We start from the raw sequence: 19,774 nt of genomic DNA, 5'->3' as shown, positions 1-19,774 counted from the left end.
GATGATTATGAGGATCCAACTCTAAGTCTAAGTGGGTTTTACTAAGGTAAAGGTAAAGGTTCCCCCGCACATGCGTGCTAGTCGTTTCCGACTCTAGGGGCTGGTGCTCATCTCCGTTTCAAAGCCAGCGCTTGTCCAAGGACGTCTCCGTGGTCATGTGGCCGGCATGACTAGACGCTAAAGGTGCACGGAACGCTGTTACCTTCCCACCATAGTGGTCCCTATTTTTCTACTTGCATTTTTACGTGCTTTCGAACTGCTAGGTTGGCAGAAGCTGGGACGAGTAACAGGCGCTCACTCTGCTACGCGGCACTCGGGATTCGACCTGCCAAACTGCCGAACTTCTGATCGACAAGCTCAGCGTCCTAACCCACTGAGCTACCGTGTCCCTTTGGGTTTTACTAGCAACTAACAAATAATGAATTCTCTTGGACCATCATAGATTCTGCTATTAAAGTGATTGCCAAAATAATATTCAATGAAAAGAAGTCTTATCATCTTAGAATCAGTGGGCCTTCTGAGTAAATATAATAAACACTGAGATGCCAACATGTCAAGAAAAAATGAATTCTTGCTTTTTTCCTTGCCTCAATTTATGCTGATGGATGCTTTCATATAAACTTAGTAAATACTAACTTTGGGTTTCAGATGCTGATTATCTATTATTGATAACGGTTGGCATTAGGAAGAAAATTCTTAATGGTACACAATCCGCATGTGACCCTCATGGGGAAAATGCTTTACAACCCTCAGGAATCTTTCACTGCATCTCACTGTAGAGCAGTGAATGATAGAATATTTTGCTACATGACCTTAGTAGATAGACAGATTAATATTTTATATAAATAAATAGGGAGATGGAATGTTTCAGTCATTGCAGTCTTCAGTCTGGGCCTTGAAGGTTTCAGCATTTTGTGCCCTTAAAATAGATAAATAGCTAGTGCAGTTGATACAACAAGGGTGTCCTATGCCCCCAAAACTAGGATTAGAGATAACACTTGCTATCAACAACTACCTTTGTTGATTTTGTATCAACAGCAGTATCCAAATAGTATTTGAAAACAGCACTTTTATTAAGGAAAAATCAGGACTAGCAGATTTCCAGACTCCTTATTTCTAGGCTGGATTTGTCAGTTGCATTTGTTTGACCCAGAAAGTCAAAGAACCAGACCAAAATAAGTATAACAAAGTTTATTTTCTTAACATAGAGAATTGTATTTCTATTTATTTGTTTTCTAGAGGGAAAACAAAATACAATATATTGCATGTTATGAAATACAAACTAAACAACCAATCAACAATTAGCACATTACTTATGCTAACTTCACACATGGCTTTCTTATCACATTTACTCAGAGCATCCTTTCACCTCTCTCCCCATAACTGCATCCCTGATCTTCTGAAGTGACTTTTCTTTTTTAATAATTCGTATTCTGCTAACTTCTAGGATCCAGAGCAGTAATGTGAAGTTGAAGTAACCCCCATTGAAAGGAAAGAAAATGTGATGTTTATTAATTGGGGGAAGTTATATAGTTGTCAAGGCTGAGCCAATGTAGATAGCACTGCAGCAATCCAGCCAGGAAGTGATTAGGACAGGGGTCCTCAAACTTGGCCACTTTAAGACTTGTGGACTTCAACTCCCAGAATTCCACAAGTCTTAAAGTGGCCAAGTTTGAGGATCCCTGGATTAGGACATGAGTGGCCATGCAAGGGCACCTTCCCACTCTCTCCCCATAGCTACAGTGGCTCCTGGTTCCTTGAGAAGCAGCAATGAATCCAGGAGGATCCCCAAATTATTCATCAGTTCTTTCTGTGAAGTGCTACCATATCAAGAATAAAAAATAACACATTTGAAAGGCCTGGAAACTAAAACATATGAAGAACAGTGGTAGGATTTGGGTTTGGCTAGTCTAGAGAGAAGAAGGACTAGGGGGAGGGGGCATGATAGCAGTATTTGAGAGACTGCCACAAAGAGGAGGGGGTCAACTTATTTGCCAAAGCACCAGAAGAAACAATGGATGGAGACTTCCAATTTGCTGACACGGACACTGCGGACACTTGGAAGGTGACTCCGTCTTCCACATCCAATTTTCCTTCTCTGGGGGACCCTGGAAAGAGTTGAAAGTCACCCTGTAGGAGGACAAGAAAGGAGGGGACCATCACTTGATTGCGGGAGGGCGGCAGCCCTTCCGCTCGATCCGGGGCAGCCCTCCAAACTGGCAGAGAAAAGACCGGCCGTAGCAATGCGGCTCATCATTAGGCTGCAGACAGCCGAAGTCATATCTACTATCAAGCACTTTGAAAGCAACGTGGATGAAACTGAGTGAGATCTGATCTTCTCTTTACCCTAAGTACCTTATTTTCCTGTAAAGGCTGTTTGAAGTCTCTTCCCCCTGTGAGGAGAGAGGGAAGAGAATTTCTATCCCACCCTCTAAGAATAGCATCGTCTGACTACCCAGGGGAATCAAAGCATTAAAAAGCACAACTTTCATCTAATTGGATTTATATGTTCCTGAAACTTGGGGATCAAAATTTTTCCTATTTCTATTGGAGACTTTTGTTTTTATCTACAAAAAAGAAATAAAATTGGAGAAAGAATTAGAAAAATTCAAGACTTAAAAAACCCTAAATGGCATCGGTGACATCTTGTGGTGAAGCTTGGTATTGAAATTTGTTATTTCCTAAAAAGAGACTTGGCTCAAAGCCCAGACTTTCCATAAGACCTTCTTGACCTTGGTACCATCTGTGAGAGACTTAGCTGTAAGAGAACAGCTGGGCAGCAAAATTGGCCTACTTGAACTGTGAATGTAAACCTTTACTGACTTTTGCTTAACAAATAACTTTTACTAGAAAGACTATTTACAAATAAGTGAAAGAGATGGATGAAGACCAGAAAAAGATTCTTTCTATGTTGAAAGCAATACATGAAACCATTCTTTTAGTTTGTGATAAAATAAGACCTAAAATAAAAGATTAAGATGCCAGCTTAGATGCACAAAGCCAAATTTTGACTACAACCAAAGAACAAACAATGCAGAAGATAACACAGTCACTCATACGCTCGTGACCTCCCGTCTAGACTACTGCATGGGGCTGCCCTTGAGGACCACTCGGAGGCTTCAGCTGGTGCAGAATGTGGCCGCGCGAGTTGTGATGGGGGCTTCCCGATACTCCCATGTAACACCTCTACTCCGCGAGCTGCATTGGCTTCCGGTTGCCCTCCGGGTGAGATTCAAGGTGCTGGTGATGACCTATAAAGCCCTAAATGGCTTGGGTCCGGGATATCTGAGGGAACACCTGCTGCCGGCATCAAGTTCCCTTCGTCCAGTGCGCTCCCACAGGGAGGGTCTTCTCAGGGTGCCACCGGTAAGAGATTGCCGGCGGGTAACACCCAGGGATAGGGCCTTCTCAGTGGGGGCGCCTGCCCTTTGGAACCAGCTGCCCATGGAGCTTAGGACTGCCCCCGACCTCCGTTCATTCCGCCGGGGCCTGAAGACCTGGCTCTTCGAGCTCTCTGGCCCAGGCTGCGGATTAATCTTATTTTAACTGGGGTTTTATTTATTTATGCAGGGACAAATATAATTTTTTTTAAAATTTGTTTTTAACTTTTGTATCTTGGTTTTTTAATTACCCTGTAAACCGCCCTGAGTCCTTCGGGAAAGGGCGGTATATAAATGTAATAAAATAAAATAAAAATAAACAGAAGAAGCAGGACAACCAAATATTGAGACAGAGGACTCGATTGACCAACAAATACAGCTGATGGAAAATCCAGAAAAGGAATTGACAACATTGAAAATGGAATTGATTTTCTATATAAATCAGAAGAAATTTGAGAAAGAAGTAGAACAGATCAAACTGAAGACAAATATATTAGAGCAAACATGGTGAACTGGAATAACAGGGAGACAATTTAATGAATACAAATGGGCCAGTCCTTCCAGAAAACTGGCAATCAAATGGTCTCCTTTAATTCAAATAACTTATATAAGGATAGAGGGAGATTTATTTGATGATTTAAAGGCGCTGATATGGAAGCCTAGTTGACAAAGGAAAAAAGATAGAATAAGGGGGTTTTGGGATTTCAACTGGGATTTTGACTCATTAGAGGGGATTTTATATTGCCAATTAGTGGGTTAAAGGGAGATGTTGAGACAAGGGGAATTTTGGTTATTAGGTTTCAAATATTTGGAAACCAGTTGAAAATAAGGATTTTATTGGTTTAACATTTAAAAATTAGACTTAAAAGGGAAAAGAAAATTAAATATTATGAATATGTTTGATTTATTGATTAACCCAGGCAATATATATAATGGTTTTGATTTATTAAAGGAGATATTGTGTTATTAAGTAGATGATTTAATATGGTGGGAAATAGATAACTCTTAGGAAATAGAACAAGATTATATTTAAATAGATAAAATGTGTATTTTGGATATTATAGTTTGTTACAAAGTGAGATAAGGGAAATTTTGGTTACCCAAAGTCTGAAAATTATAAATATCAAAGGTTAAATTGGAATATTGATAAGAAATTAAATTTGAGTAAAAATCAATAACAGGATATGGATTGTTTATGAAGATTGAATGTAATTAAGATATGTATAAGCTAAAAAATTATTGATAATGTAATAATGATGTTCCTATTGAGTTGATATAATTAGAAATGTACTAACCTGGATATGAGAGAATAATTGTTAAGAGAAAAAGAGAAGAAATATTTGATGTTGTAGCCTGAGATATGCACTAAGATTTTGTTATTGAGCTATTGATTAACCCAGTCACCACGTTGCTTTTTAAATATTCAAATGGAAAATTGGAAAAATTAATAAAAATATTATTAAAAAAACAAACAATGGATGAAAACTAATCAAGAAGCAACCTAGAACTAAGGAGAACTTTTGTAACAGTGAGAAAAATTAACCAGTGGACACCATGCCTTCAGAAGCTGTGGGTGCTCCATCACTGGAAGTTTTTAAGAAGAGACTGGACAGCCATTTGTCTGAAATGGTATAGGGTCTCCTGCTTGAGCAGGGGGTTGGACTAGGAGACCTCCAAGGTCCCACCCAGCTTTATTCTGACTGATAGACTGACTGATTGATTCAAAAGCTATTCCATCTTGCTAGGACAGAGTCAGAGATGTTTCCTCCCCATTTGGAGTCTCACAATCTCCAGGCACTTGACTAGCACTGGAATGGCCCCCTTTGGTGAGCCAAGGGTAGAGATGTATAGCAGGGTGCATGACTTTCCCCAGCAGTTTCACATAGATATTCAAGAGGATCAGTAAAAGGGCCAAGGGCTAAGGCACACCTCATTGCAGGGGCTTAGGGCTGGATCAACTGGAAAGGGCCATGGAGAAAGGAGAAGAACGACTGAAAATCCGTGCTTCCACTTCCATCTCCCAACGCCCAGAAAAGAAATCAGAAACTTGAGAATTTTCACTAGTCACCCATTGTGCCTGGTGAAATACACAAAAGAAGAAGAGAAAATATATATATTTGCGTAATCAGGTGAGAAGATTCTGAGAACCCACTCAGTGTTCTCACAGATTTATCCTGTTCAATCTCTTCCAGGTTCAATCTCTTTTCCCCACCACTATTCTAGCTATTGATTGCATTCAACATTGATTGAAATAAAAATCCAAGCTAACTTTCCACCATTCCGAGAAAGAATGTAATCGGCACAGTAGCTGAACTGACCAAAAAGTCCCTGTAAAACTTGTCTGATGTGTTTATTATAACAGGATTGGCAAAATAGACAATGGCAATTCCACTCTGATTCAAGTGAGAAGATTTCATCTTCTGCTGCTTTTTTCTGCTGAAAAAAGAGAGCATTTACTAAATCAGGGGTGTCAAACTCGCAACGTCATGTGACATCTCATGACATATTGCGACTTTCCCCCCATTGCCGGCAATGGGGTGGACGTGGTTTCGGCATGATGCATCCAGCCCATGGTTCGGTAGTTGATACCCCTGTACTAAATCAATAAAGGAAATTTGTTTGGCAAATGGGAATCAATAAATATTGGTAAATATTTATTATTGTTAAAATGGACTACCATAATTATTTTTCTACCAACAGAGCAGTATTTTGGTAGGAAATGATATCACTTTAGATCAGGGTCTAAATGTGTCTACCTGAGGAATTCTAGGAGTTGAAGTCCACATGTCTTAGTTCAGGGGTGGGATTCAAATATGTGAGCAACCAGTTCTCTGTGTGGATGCCATTTCCGGAAGTCCATTCTGGGCCTGGGCAACAAAAAAATTAGCTACCGGTTCTGCCGAAGTGGTGCGAACTGGCTGAATCCCACCACCGTCTTAGTTGCCAAGATTGAGAAACGCTGCTTTGCATCAACAGCAGAATAAATGCCTTCTAAACTGACTATAAAATCACCGTTGAAAGATATTTCAAGGATGTGCTTCTTTATCGGGCCATTTCCATACCTATACTGTATAATTTCAGTAATAAATATTTAGCAGTATTCTTCAGTAGTATTATCTGCACTTCTACGTTGATTCTTCACTGTGAGGTTCAGCAAGATGGATCATACTGAAACACTGGCTGCTGGCATTGATTACCAACATCAGGCAATTGGCCATAAGAAGCTGATCTGACTTGTGTTCCAAGTTGGCAGTTCACCCAAATGTACACCCCACCCTCACATACAACCATCTTGAATATTTAGTCTCTTCCCAAACTGCTATTTCCTCTTTATTTTGTTTTCTACCTCTTTTTTTGTCTGTTGAATTAGACCAGGGGTGTCAAACTCAGTTTCATTGAGGGCCGCATCAGCATTGCGGTTGCCCTCAGGGGGCCGGGTGGGTATGGCCAGGGTGGGCGTGGCCTACTGGGTGGGCGTGGCTAGAGTGCATATGGCCTACTGGGTGGGCATGGCCAGCTCTACATCGTTTGCATCAAGGGTGCCTATGGGGGCCTGGGCAGGAGTGGGACAGATCTGAGGGTCTCTGGCAGAAGGAGGGTCTCTGGGCCAGGGCCAAGGCAGTGGGGGCCGTTCCCTCACTGTTTCCAGGATGGCTTCGCGGGCCACATGAAACCACTTCGCGGGCCGGATCCGGCCCCCGGGCCTTGTGTTTGACATGTCTGAATTAGACAGATTCTTTAAGGTGTTTAGAGTGACTCACTCATTTATTTATTTATTTATTTTAATTCCATTTATATCCCGCCCTTCTCCGAAGACTCAGGGCGGCTTACAAGCTTAGCAGTAGCCTTCATTCTATGTATATGCCTGCTTATTAGGGCTTTCATACACCCCCCAAGCGGCATTATTACAAAGTCAGCTTAATTGCCCCCAACAATCTGGGTCCTCATTTTACCTACCTCGGAAGGATGGAAGGCTGAGTCAACCTTGAGCCTGGTGGGATGCGAACCTGCACTAATTGCAGGCAGCTGGTGTTACTTAAGGAGGCATTAGCCCACTGCTCCACCAAGGCTCCATGCCAACAATGCATCCAAATTCATTGGCTTTAATATATTTACCTTTCTTTTTTTTCCCCCAGGGACTCAACAGTGTTTTTGAAGTTTACCTGGTGGGAAACAACTCCAATCATTTTATCATCTCTCCGACTTCAATCCAAGGAAAAGCAGACATTCGGATTAGAGTGGCAGTCCCCCTGGATTTCGAGACAATCCCTCGCTACGTATTTTCCGTAAGACTTCTCTAAACATTGCGTGAACATTATGGGGAGGTGGCAGAAAGCCAAGGGACTGAATAAGATTAGGCATTGTCCAGCTATGATATGGGATGTTGATATACTATATATGTGATGGCTAATTTGTTTAGAGTAGACTTTGCAACAAAATAGTTTATTATTCTTCATTATAGGAGATAAAGCAAAGATAGTAGGATGATTAAGGTGATTAGATATTCATAGCCACCAGTACAGATAGTCCTTGACTTACAATCATTCATTTAGTGACTGTTCAAAGTTACAGTGACATTGGAAAAGTGACTTACAACCAGTCTTCACGCTTATGACCATTGCAGCTTCCACAAGGGTCATGTGATCAAAATTCAGGTGTTTGGCAGCCAGCATGGATTTACAATGATTGCAGCATCCTGGGGTCATGTGATCATCATCACATTCCCATCCAGGTTCCGCTAAGCAAAGTTAGAAGCCAGATTTGTTTAATGATGATGTCATTTGCTCAACAACTGCACAATGGTCATAAAATCGGTCACAACTCACTTAAACAACTGCCTTGCTTAACAACAGAAATTCTGGTCCTAATTGTTGTCATAAGTCAAGGACTACCTGTATGGTCACATCATCAAGAGTTCAGAACATTTCAGGTTCATGTTCCCCGTCCTTCTTCCCACAAACCTGTAAAACACACTAGTTCAGGGGTCTTCAAACTTGGCCCTTTTATGACTTGTGGACTTCAACTCCCAGAATTCCTCAGCCAGCGTGCCTGGCTGAGGAATTCTGGGAGTTGAAGTCCACAAGTCATAAAAGGGCCAAGTTTGAAGACCCCTGCACTAGCTATTACCCTGTATTGCAGGTGAATGCTGCTTTGAAGAATGTAGAGGCTCAGTTATTACAGTGTAATAACACAAGACTTTTCTTTAAATAAAATGTGCATAGAATTACTTGTCCATGAAGACTACTATAAACATACTTTTGGTGACATTTCCGTCTTCTTTGCTTGAAAACCATTCTAAATTGTTTATTTAAAGATTCTCTCACTCTCCAGCCCAACCCTCAGAATCTTACTTTAGAAGTAGCTAACCTGTTTTATTCTTTTCCAATGTTGGAAAGTTACTATGAGTAATTTCCAATTTATGTTGGCACCCAGCATACACCCAGTTAATCTCTACATCCAGGTCAAAGCAAGCGCACGCACCATTCAGTTCAGCTGGAAAAAAGTATAGCTTGATGTTTACTTAATAAACATCAGGAAATGTATTATAAACTGGTAAAACAGGGATTAATAGCAGGCAAAAACAGAGAGAGACTTAAAGGACAGACAATAATTTATATTTACTAAAAAGTGCAGCACTTTCAAGAGCCTCTGAAAACAATACTACAGAGAATTTGCATGCCGAGTCCCAAAGGGACTTCAGTTATTCCCCGCTTTAACATAGAAGGAGCAGAACTGAGAGAGAAGTAAGACAGCAGGTGATCCCTTCCCTATTCTGCACCGTTAAAGGAACAAATTGGTGGATGGGGATGATGCATCCAACATCCAGGTGTACATATATTTGTATGAAATTGTTAAAATGCATTTGGTGTGTTTTCATAAATTTTTATAGTCCCCGTGCCATAGGCCAAGCAGCAGTGGAATCAGGTCATATGCCAGAATAGGCAGATGCTTAATGGAGCACAGCTGCAAAAAAAGTTTGTGTGTATATTAGCCCTTTTGCTGAATAAATCCCAGAATACTTATCAAGTTTGGCTGGAACACCTTGCAGGTTTTATGTTCATTGGCAGAATGACTTGTATGAGCCCTTCTTTTATAAAATATAAACCTTAACTGTATTGAACTTGAAATATTTTTTCTAGATTCTTGTTTTCATGTAACATGTTAACTCTAGCCATGTAGACGTGAAGGTTAGTTGTGTTATTTTAACAAATCACAAATGGAGTTCTGGGGGTCTACAGTGCCTATACACTTTAAAAGATATTGCTTTGATGAGGGGCCTGTGAGCTAATTAGCTTAGCAATAAAAGAGAATGGAATTGCTTTGACACAATACAGATTAATGACCAACTGTCCGATTTGAATCTTAAGACCAAATCTTGAATACAAAAATAAATTACATGTTACTTGCGGAGGAGAGGTGGGAATAGCCCTTTAATTTTTAAGTGAAAACAAAGAGCTAAGCATGCATTCATATGAGATGTCTCACTTTATGACTGCGTCACTTACCAATAGCAATTCCAGTCCCAATTGCCATTGTTAACCAAAGATTACTGGTAATAAAAAGAATACTCCTAGACGTGTTTGTTGGATGTGAGTGTTCCAGTTTGTTCCCATGTTTGTTGGAAATACATTGCCTTGGATATAATACAGTGGTGGGATTCAAATATGTGAACAACCGGTTCTCTGTGTGGATGCCACTTCTGGAAGTCCATTCTGGGCCTGGGCAACAAAAAAATTAGCTACCGGTTCTGCCCAACTGGTGCGAACCGGCTGAATCCCACCACTGATATAATATCCTTCAAATGCTTATTTTCATAATAATTACTTATTGTGATTTACATTTTTATCCTGCCCTCCAGTCAAACATTTCCTAGAGAACCTAGGAAGTGCTCGCAAGCTTAAAAATCAAAACATTGCACTGACAGAAGAAAGGGGGAAAAAAGGATGGAGAAGTAAGAACTAAAACATTGAGCTTGGATGGCTGTTGTAGAATGACAAACTGGATACAGTTCAAGGAGAATTAGAATTGGATGGGGCCAGTCTCCGGGAATAGCCCCATCTCAACTTATTCCCCCTTAGGTCTGGCTTGATAAATTTGCCACAGTAATCCCTTATATCAAGGGTTGGCAACCTTTAGGTGTAATGGGTTTTTGTGCTTTGATTCTAGTACGCCACCCTGTGAGAGACAAGCAGCTAAATAAATCATATAAATAAAATAGAGACAGCATTTAATATTTGCTTGGAGTCAAGGACCATTAAATGCTGATGTCATGTTACACATCTAAGCAATACCAGGCCCCTCTGCTGGCATGTGGGGCTTGAGAATTTGTGGCCTTCCCCGAGAATAGTTGAGTAAGAAATTAGTTTTACTGGTAGCTGTGGGTCACTGAACCATGATTCGTGAACAGTCTTTAGGATCTCTCATATGATGATGAGAAATAGCAGCTGTGGAAATACAGAGCTAATGCAAAGCTAAGCATGCGTCATAACTCTGTGCCTTCGGGAACGTGAAAAACAAATCTGTATGAGTTCCAGAATTTTCTACATTTTGTGTTAATTGCCTTATTATTGGACAGCAGAAAAGTAGATTGTCACCGATGGGTAGAAAGTCACAACATTAATCAGCTGAACGTGGCAAAAATGAGGGATAAAAACATTGGCATGTATCGATTAGCATTAATTGCTACTTCGCTCATGACTGTCCGTCTCATAGGATTCATCTTTAGCTAGAGAGAGAGAGAGAGAGAGAGAGAGAAAGAGAAGAGAGATCTGCTATGAGCCTTCCAAAATTTAGGACCCCAGCTGCAGCAGCTTAAATAGAACTCCCCTTTTTTTAATGGTTTGCCGCTATGAAAGTTTTATGTCCAATAAAACTTCAGTTTAAATGCATCTCTCAGGCAGTGGGGCTCTTCCCAGCTGCCTGCTTGAGCTGCATCCCAGGGTTTCAGTGGGCTGTAAATTTGTAAAAAAAAGTCAGAGCTGCTCTATAAACACCATGCCAGCAGCCTCTGTTGCTATTAGTCTTTATGCATTGGCGGTGGCAAAGAAGCATGAATAAAATTCAGATTTTCTGAAGAACTGTAAGGCATAAAACAGAAATAGAAATTACTGGGGTTAAAGGTTAAAAGATAAGTTTATCGTAAATATGTGTACGATAATCTTTGGACTGGTGTGGCAATAAAGAGGGTTTGAGTGATATATATAGAGAGAGCTTGTGGCCTAGAGGTTAAAACAACTGCCTAATGTGCAATCAGCCCAGGTTCGAATCTCAGAAGGGTATGGCGGACAGATGAAAACAAATAAGTTTGAAATGCATATCAGTCTCCCTTTAATTCTTTGTTAGCAATCTAAAATTTACATATATATATATATATATATATATATATATATATATATATATATATATATATATATATGTATGTGTGTATATATATATATATGTGTGTGTGTGTGTGTGTGTGTGTGTGTGTGTAAATTACTAACAAAGAATTAAAGGGAAACTGAAATGCATTTCTAACTCTTTAGTCTTCATCAGTCAGCTATACCCTTCTGAGATTCGAACCTGGGCTGATTGCATATTAGGCAGTGTTATTTGCCTCTTAAGCCACAAGGTCTCTCTCGCTCTGTTAGCTTTTTTTTTGCAAGGGAAGATAGTTAACATTTGAAATATATATATATATTAATCACGATGCTGCTAGCCCTGTATTTATATTCCTGATGGGTAGGTTAAAACTCATGAAGGGAGCTTGTTTAGGATTAAGGGCAGCTTTGAATATATGCATCAAATGCTTGAAGGCTGCTAATTTACATTTGATGAATATATATTCGAAATCCCTTGGAATGCTGCTAATCCAATATATTCTAGTAGAAGTTTATGCTCTCAGAAGCATCATTTACAATTCAGCAAACTCCAACAGAACATGTCCTCTCTCTCTGTTACTTCTTCTGCTAGTAATATATTTGCTTGGCACAGGTAAAAAAATATTGATAGATAGGCCTATCTAATAACAGCATGTAATCCTCTTGTGAGCCAGGCCAAAATTCAGATATTGATTTCCAAACTTATCCCAATGCTAAATTTGCTTCTTCTTTTTTTTTATACTAGCATATTGCTCTTCAGGTTTCAGATGTAGCCATCTTTCTTATTGTAAGGATTTGCAACATACTTCCAAGCAGAATCAAAGATGGGATGCCTTGATTAATGTATAGCATCAGACTTGTGAGCTAATGTATTTGGTGATACACCAACAGATTCTATGGACTATAAAATGTCCTTGGTGTTCCTTCTAAAGATCACAAAAAAAGAAACCATGATAAAAAATATATTCCAGGTTGACAGACTGACCATCTCATTTTTTTCCCTATGATTTGTGCTGGTGGGATTTCCAGATGTTCTGGTATCTAACAGGTTCAGATTAGCTTCTCTTTGCGGTTTGGTTCAAGGCTTCATGGCTGGCCTGCTGTGAAAGACGTTTATAGGGAAATAAGGGCTTCTCACTGGAAGAGAAAGTTTTATTCTAATTATTTTGCATTTCTTTTTCTTTAGTTATTTGCAAATGAGAGCATACCTGACCACGTTGGTTTTGCACGGGTGAAGATTAACCTCATCAATGAGAATGACAACCGACCGGTTTTCAGCCAGATCCTCTATAATGTCAGCCTGTTTGAAAATGTCACAGTGGGAACTACAATTCTGAGAGTTTTGGTAAGCAGAAGATGTGTGTTTCCCCAGTTGCTTAGACCAATACATTACAATTTAGCTGTGGCTGAAACTTTAAAATTTTCAGTAACCTGAAAATGGGTTAGAAAATATGCTGGTTTTGTAATTAAACACTTAAATGAATTTTGATCATAGTATTCACATTCTAAAGAAAAGAAAATTACACGGACATGCATACTTGATTAGTTTCTTTAAATCTAGATTCACTTATTTTTAATAGGTTTAGCTAGATCAATAGGTAGACAAGTAAAGGATGATAACTGTCCCTTACTGTAGATCAGATTTTAAAGAATGGGGAACAGAAACATAAGGAACTTGAGATTATGCTTATTTTCCAGTCAATTTAATCAGACAAATTCTGAAAATTCTGTTGTGAATTTGTAATATTGTACAAGCCTTCACTTTTTAGAGATGTTAGGGCTACCAGATCTGGGTTGCAAAAAATCCAGAGAACTACTAGCTGACAATAAAATATTATTTTCTTCTGTATCTTATTGCTCCCAATTTTAATTTCTTTGGGTTGGGAGAAGTTCTTTTATTTAATTATAGAAAGGAATTATTAGGGAAAGGAGAAAAAAAGCAACCATTTTTTTAATCTCATCTACTAGTCATTTGCCCAAATCTGATAACCTTCAGGACAAATAGAATGTTTTCTTTGACTTTCCATACTACAATTGATTTGAAGCTAAAAGTTTAGAATGCAGATTTTTTCAAGGCCAAGAACCCCACTTGGCCGGCTATGAGCCATACTACAACTAGGAATATCAGACCAGGAAAATTCTAAATTTCAATGTCTTCATTTTCTTTGCCACAAATTAAACATAATAATAATAATAAGTCTTTATTGATTAGCCCTTGGGCCATATCAAAGTGCAAAGCTCCAGCAACAAATTATTACTAAAATTTGATAAAAGCAATTTAAAATGGAATTTGATAAAATACAATTTAAAATGGAATTAGAATAAAATACGATTTAAAATGAAATGGGAATAAAATACAATCTAAAATGAAATTATAATAGTGTACAATAATTTAAGGTATAGGTAAAATATGATAAAATTACATTTTGGAGTCACCCTTGCAATCTATACAATTAAATATAGCTGGCATGATTGCTCTTCCGTAACGCATTGGATCACCTTCGCGCACATCAAAAACTACAAATTGGTAACCATCTTGCCAGGTCTTCAAGGGCTCCTGCAGAACACTAAACAGCTGCATTCAAGCCAGATCAGGGTATGCCCGAATGGTGTCTGGCTTAGCAGACCTGGAACACAACAGCACCAAAGTGAAGAAAGGACAGTTGAGCGAATGTTCTGCATCAGGAAGATGTAAACAGGCATCCTTAAGAGGGGTAACACTTGGGCCAATTAGTAGATATATTGCCTCCAAAGAATATTCTTTCCTTAAGCTTGATTTTAATAACAACCAGAGGGTTTTAGGAAATCTAATATTAAGCTGGTTTTTACAATAAAACATTAGCAGTTGCTGGTATTCTTTATACCACTGCAGTTACACAAGCATGATTTTCTTTCCTTTGAATAGGTTTCACCTCATGGGCCTTTGACACTTAGACTTTGACACGTTGGCAGATTCTTCACAAGCTCTCTTCTGTTATAAACACAGGGGCTGAAAAGAGAGTTGTAGATAAATGGCAAAGTCATTGATTATACGCCCCAGAGCTGTGCTTGGGTTATCCAGGTCATATGCATTGGTTTGTTTATATGGATATGAGCAGTTTCATTGACGAAAAATAATCAACGAAGGCAAACATATCAGCAGCATAACTTGAATGGGCCTTGGATGCCTTTCCCAATAAGATGTTCAACTCTGTCTGCCCACCCCATTCAGCACTGATATGTTGTATTCCCCTACGTCCCATCAACCAACATATGCAAACAGGAAGACAGAACTCAGACAAAATGTTTTAAAGGGTTTATATGTAAGTGTGTTTATTCTACAAACAGATGGTATGAAACCATATAGAGCCCCTGAGCTGTTCCCATCTGACAGTTATTAATATTTCAAACAGATGTTTAGCTAGTCAGGCTGTCAAACACTAAACAATGAGATTGTTATAGCATCTTTTCTCCCCCTACACTTCCAGCTATGCCAGCATTTTGAAGCAAATGCAAAATGCCAGGAGTTGAATCCTCTATGATAAATCAGAATACAGGCAATTAGCCTTGAAATCCAGATTGGCCTTCCAGCTGATCCCCAACTTTTAAGAAAGTGCTTGTTTGTATTCTTTTGATACTCGAGAGGAAACACTCTGTACATGTCAAAAGTGCTGTTCATTTATGTGATTGTTCCTGAAAGACGTTGCACTCTCTAGGCACAATTGAATGTTGATGGGAAGAGTTCAGTAATGTGCAGATTGTGCTGCAAAATTACAAACTGTTTTGCTTTGGATGGGTGCATCAGTGAGGTTTTTAAATATACACAAGTGATCTGAATTTACATTTCTAAGGATATACTAACTGCCTTGCAGTGGCGTAGTGTGGGGGGTGCAGGGGGGGCCGGCCGCACCGGGCGCAACATCTGGGGGGGCGCGCTCGCACTGAGCTGCTCAGGGAGCCCCAAGGGCTGCACAGAGTCGGCTTGGCTCCGCTCTCGAGCTGCTCTTTCTTGCAAAGCGAAACGAGTCCGGCAGGTGAGATGGGCGGCCACATAAACTGAATAAAATAAATAGAAGCGCCCAACTCTCCGCCCAGGCTCAGGCCAACCGCAAGCGCCCCGCAGGCGCCCCGGCAGGCTTGGCCGAGCGAAGACGGACCCGCCGGCCGGCTGACCTAGCTTCGTGCGCATGCGTGGCTTTATTTAGCGGGGCTCACGTGCGAGCTTGAATGCAGCAGCTCTTGCAGGTCGGAGCCCCGCCCAGCCGCCCTCGAGAGGGACCCGGAAGCATCCCGCATGCGCGCGACTCTTCTTGGAAAGTCTATGCCGCTGCGGGGCGCGTCTTTTCGGCGATGCCATGACGTCACCGGGTTAGGGGGCGCAAATTGCCCCGGGTGCTGACAACCCACGCTACGCCACTGCTGCCTTGCACCAAGACCTGCAAAAGAGAAACTTGAAATACCTCGATTTACAGCCATTTGTTTAGGGAGGACTATTCAAAATTACAGCAGCGCTGAAAAATGGTGGCTTATGACCATTATTCATACAGTAGTGGCCAAAATTGTGGAAACCTTTTGGGAAAAGTGTATTTTTGAGGTTTGATGGCTAATAACACTACTTTATTTTGGAGCAGTACCATAAAATTATATATCAATAGAAAGATAATTTAATCAAGAATGTAATGTAACAAAGTTTGTACTGTATTCTATGAAAAGGTATAGCCAAATAACCAGAAAAAGGAAGTACAACTTGCTTAGGTTCATATCAGGTAGCTTTCCTTCATCTGACTGTAGCCAATGAGCATGAGTGTTTAGAGAGCCAATCAGGTGTCATCTTGTTTTGGCAATGAGCCAATCAGATCACAGTAGGATTCAGTTATTGAGGTCATGTATTGAAGCTGAGAGAAGGACATTTGTCAGTGTGTTATGTGATCGCTATCAACTTGGTTGGTTTTTTTTTCTTTTTCTTTCATTTAGTGAGCTTGTAGAACGTAATAAAATTAAAGTAATGGTGCAAAGCGTTGACTGGTTGCCCAGAAAACGATGTAAAATAGTATTATTAAGTGGAACAAGGCTACAGTTATAAAGAAATTAGAAGAAAAATTGGTGGAAACTTAACCAAAGGTGGCATTTCTACTGTATACTTTTCCCAAAAGATTTCCACAATTTTGGCCGCTATTGTACGTATGACTTTTGCAGAATCCACATGATCAAAATTCGAATGCTTAGCATCTGGCCTATGTTTATGGCTATTGCAGTGTCCCAAGGACATGTGATCACCTTTTGCTACCTTCTGACAAGAAAAGTCAATGGGGAAGCCAGATTTACTTAACAACTGTGACAATAAAGGTCATAGGATGAGGCAATACATACTTAACTGTCTTGCTTAGCAACAAAAACTTAGGGCTCAGTTGTGGTTGTAAGTCAAGGACTATATGTAGTAATTAAGTATTGGGTTTTTATCAGTAAGTATGAATGTGTTAAAAGAAAAAAGGATAAGAAGACAGGCAAATCAGACAGAGCCTTGGTGGAGCAGTGGGCTAATGCCTCCTTAAGTAACACCAGCTGCCTGCAATTAGTGCAGGTTCGCATCCCACCAGGCTCAAGGTTGACTCAGCCTTCCATCCTTCCGAGGTAGGTAAAATGAGGACCCAGATTGTTGGGGGCAATAAGCTGACTTTGTAATTATGCCGCTGGGGGGGGGGGGCGAAAGCCCTAATAAGCAGGCATATACATAGAATTGCTAAGCACATTGGTTTGTGCTTAAAATTGTAAGCCGCCCTGAGTCTTCGGAGAAGGGCGGGATATAAATGGGCTTTTTAAAAAAATATTCAAGATTCCAGTATGCTCCTATGTGAAAAGGAGTCCCGTTTTCTCCTTTCCTCTGATCCTATTGTTCTTAGTTTAGCATTTGTAATCATAGCAAATTGTTTGTGAGGGTATTTGTAGGAATCTTTATGTGTGTCTTCGCCTGGAGACTGGGAGAATTTTGTATAAATGAAAATAGGTTCAAATAGGTTCAAATAAGTTCATAAATTGACATTTCTGTCCTAAGAAATGGATTGTTATAAGGGGGGGGGGAACCCTGGGGGAAACCAGTTTGGATCTAAGTAAAATTTACTCCCAGTATATCAATCAGATAACACTGGCTCCATAAAATAGCAATGCCTGGCTGAATGTCAGAGTATCAGATAATGGTAGCAAGTAAGCATCAGGCACAATGTAGAGCAAGAGTTGGTCCAGTAATGTATTATTAACCCAAATAGTGTTGAAAGCAGCCTTACGTTTTGTCCATGTGGGTCAGAAATTATGGGAAATCCATAATAACCTTTGTAGGACCATACCTTGCCAACATAAGTTGTAGAACAGGGGTCTTCAAACTTGGCACGCTGGCTGAGGAATTCTGGGACTTGAAGTCCACAAGTCATAAAAGGGCCAAGTTTGAAGACCCCTGTTGTAGAAGTTCATCAAAGATATAGCTGTCTGATTAGAGCAGAATTAAATAGTTCAGTTTTTCTGTTTGATCCATCTACCCTCTATCCTCATGCTACATGATTGACTACAGATGCAAGGAAAAGCCTATAGAACAGGGGTCTCCAACCTTGGCAACTTCTGGGAGTTGAAGTCCACAAGTCTAAAAGTTGCCAAGGTTGGAGACCCCTATTCTAGAGTAACTTTTTTTGCAATGAGTTAACTAGTGGAATTGTAACACATTTTAATCTCCCTCAGCAGATAAGTATAAATCGTATGAAAGCAGGGGTCAAGGACTGTCTTTTGCATCAGGAGCTGCTGTAGGAAGTAAGGAAGATGATCTTGAAGGAGATATGGGGAGATACAGCAGATTCAAACTTGCAAGTTCCTGTTGTTATGGCCAGTCTTAATAATAGTAATTGTATCCTTCCTGTGGTGTTGATCTGTTAGTCTAGTGAAGGCTGACAACTGCAATTGTTTTTCAATCATTAGCTTGGCTTCTAAACAGTAGGAAGAGCAAGATGCTATTAGAATCAGGATTGTTATTTTCAGCTCTTTTTTTCCTGAAAACGTTTTTCCAGACTTTTCTTTCTTTTTTGATCTTGATTCCTCCTCCCTATTGCAATCTATTTATTTATCAAATTAAACCATTATAAGCCAGCAATTTGTTATTTCTGGAGGTTTGAGAGTTGCAAAAAACGATTGCAGGGATGCCTATATATAGCGTTGACTCCAGAGAAGAAACATAATTAATCTTATATTAAAAGAGAAAAGTGAATTAATTTTCAAGTATCAAAACAGTTCATAATCAATGTTTTTCAATGAAATACGTACCTAAAAGAAGTTGTGTTTTTTTTGCAGTAGCCCCATTTCTGTTCCTTTTTTTGGAATTCTTGCCTTCTTTTAATTAAGGAGTTATTAGGAAAGAGATTTGAGGTTGTTAATGCTGAACATACAGAAACAAAGCTGGGCTCTTTGTTGTTCAAATTTTGCCTCTGAATGTACTACAATCGGTTCACTGAACAGGCACAAAAAGCCTCCACTTTATCAATGAAATATCTTCATCGTTCCTGGCAAGAACTCCATGAGATTCAGGAAGGGGTGTCAAAGCCTCCCCTCCCCCCATTGATTTAGGGTGCTCTTTGCTTTTTCAGCATCTCTTGTTCCTGGAGGCTATAAAGATATACAACAACCAACATGCTCAGAAAGTGTGAAATTCATTCTTGTTGACCTTTCTGGTGTATTATTAAAAGGTTTCCTGGCTACTTGTTTCAAGGGAGACTTGAGTCTTATTATTTCAATAACTGCTGGGGCTGGGTAAAACATACTAGAGTCTGTGTAAGCCATTGTTAGTAATAGTCACAGATTTTACTATCTCACTTAGGGCCCCGTGGATGCTGGTGCTTCTGAATATTCCACTGCAGATACTGGCTAAATGTACTTCAAGTCATTACTGACTCCTAACTAGATTTCAGAAGTGGCTTGCCATTGCCTTCTTCTGAGGGCTAAGAGGCAGTGATTAGCCCAAGGTTACCCAGCTGGTTTCGTGACTAAAATTAAACCAGAACTCATGGTCTCCTAGTTTCC

General features: G+C 39.9%; 1 protein-coding gene across 1 annotated transcript in view; it reads left to right on the top strand.

The window, feature by feature from the left end:
- CDH23 (cadherin related 23) overlaps positions 1 to 19,774 on the top strand; it is a 390,425-nt gene that overhangs the window by 86,619 nt on the left and 284,032 nt on the right. Inside the window, exons 5-6 of the mRNA XM_081328216.1 lie at positions 7,517 to 7,666; positions 12,927 to 13,085. Of these exons, the coding sequence (XP_081184342.1) occupies positions 7,517 to 7,666; positions 12,927 to 13,085 (309 nt within the window). The remainder of the gene's footprint in view (positions 1 to 7,516; positions 7,667 to 12,926; positions 13,086 to 19,774) is intronic.

The sequence above is a fragment of the Vipera berus genome, assembly GCF_964194415.1.
Source record: "Vipera berus genome assembly, chromosome: 5".
Lineage (NCBI taxonomy): Eukaryota > Metazoa > Chordata > Lepidosauria > Squamata > Viperidae > Vipera > Vipera berus.
Note: the sequence above shows the minus strand (reverse complement) of the source record. Positions and strands in the feature narration are given on the sequence as shown.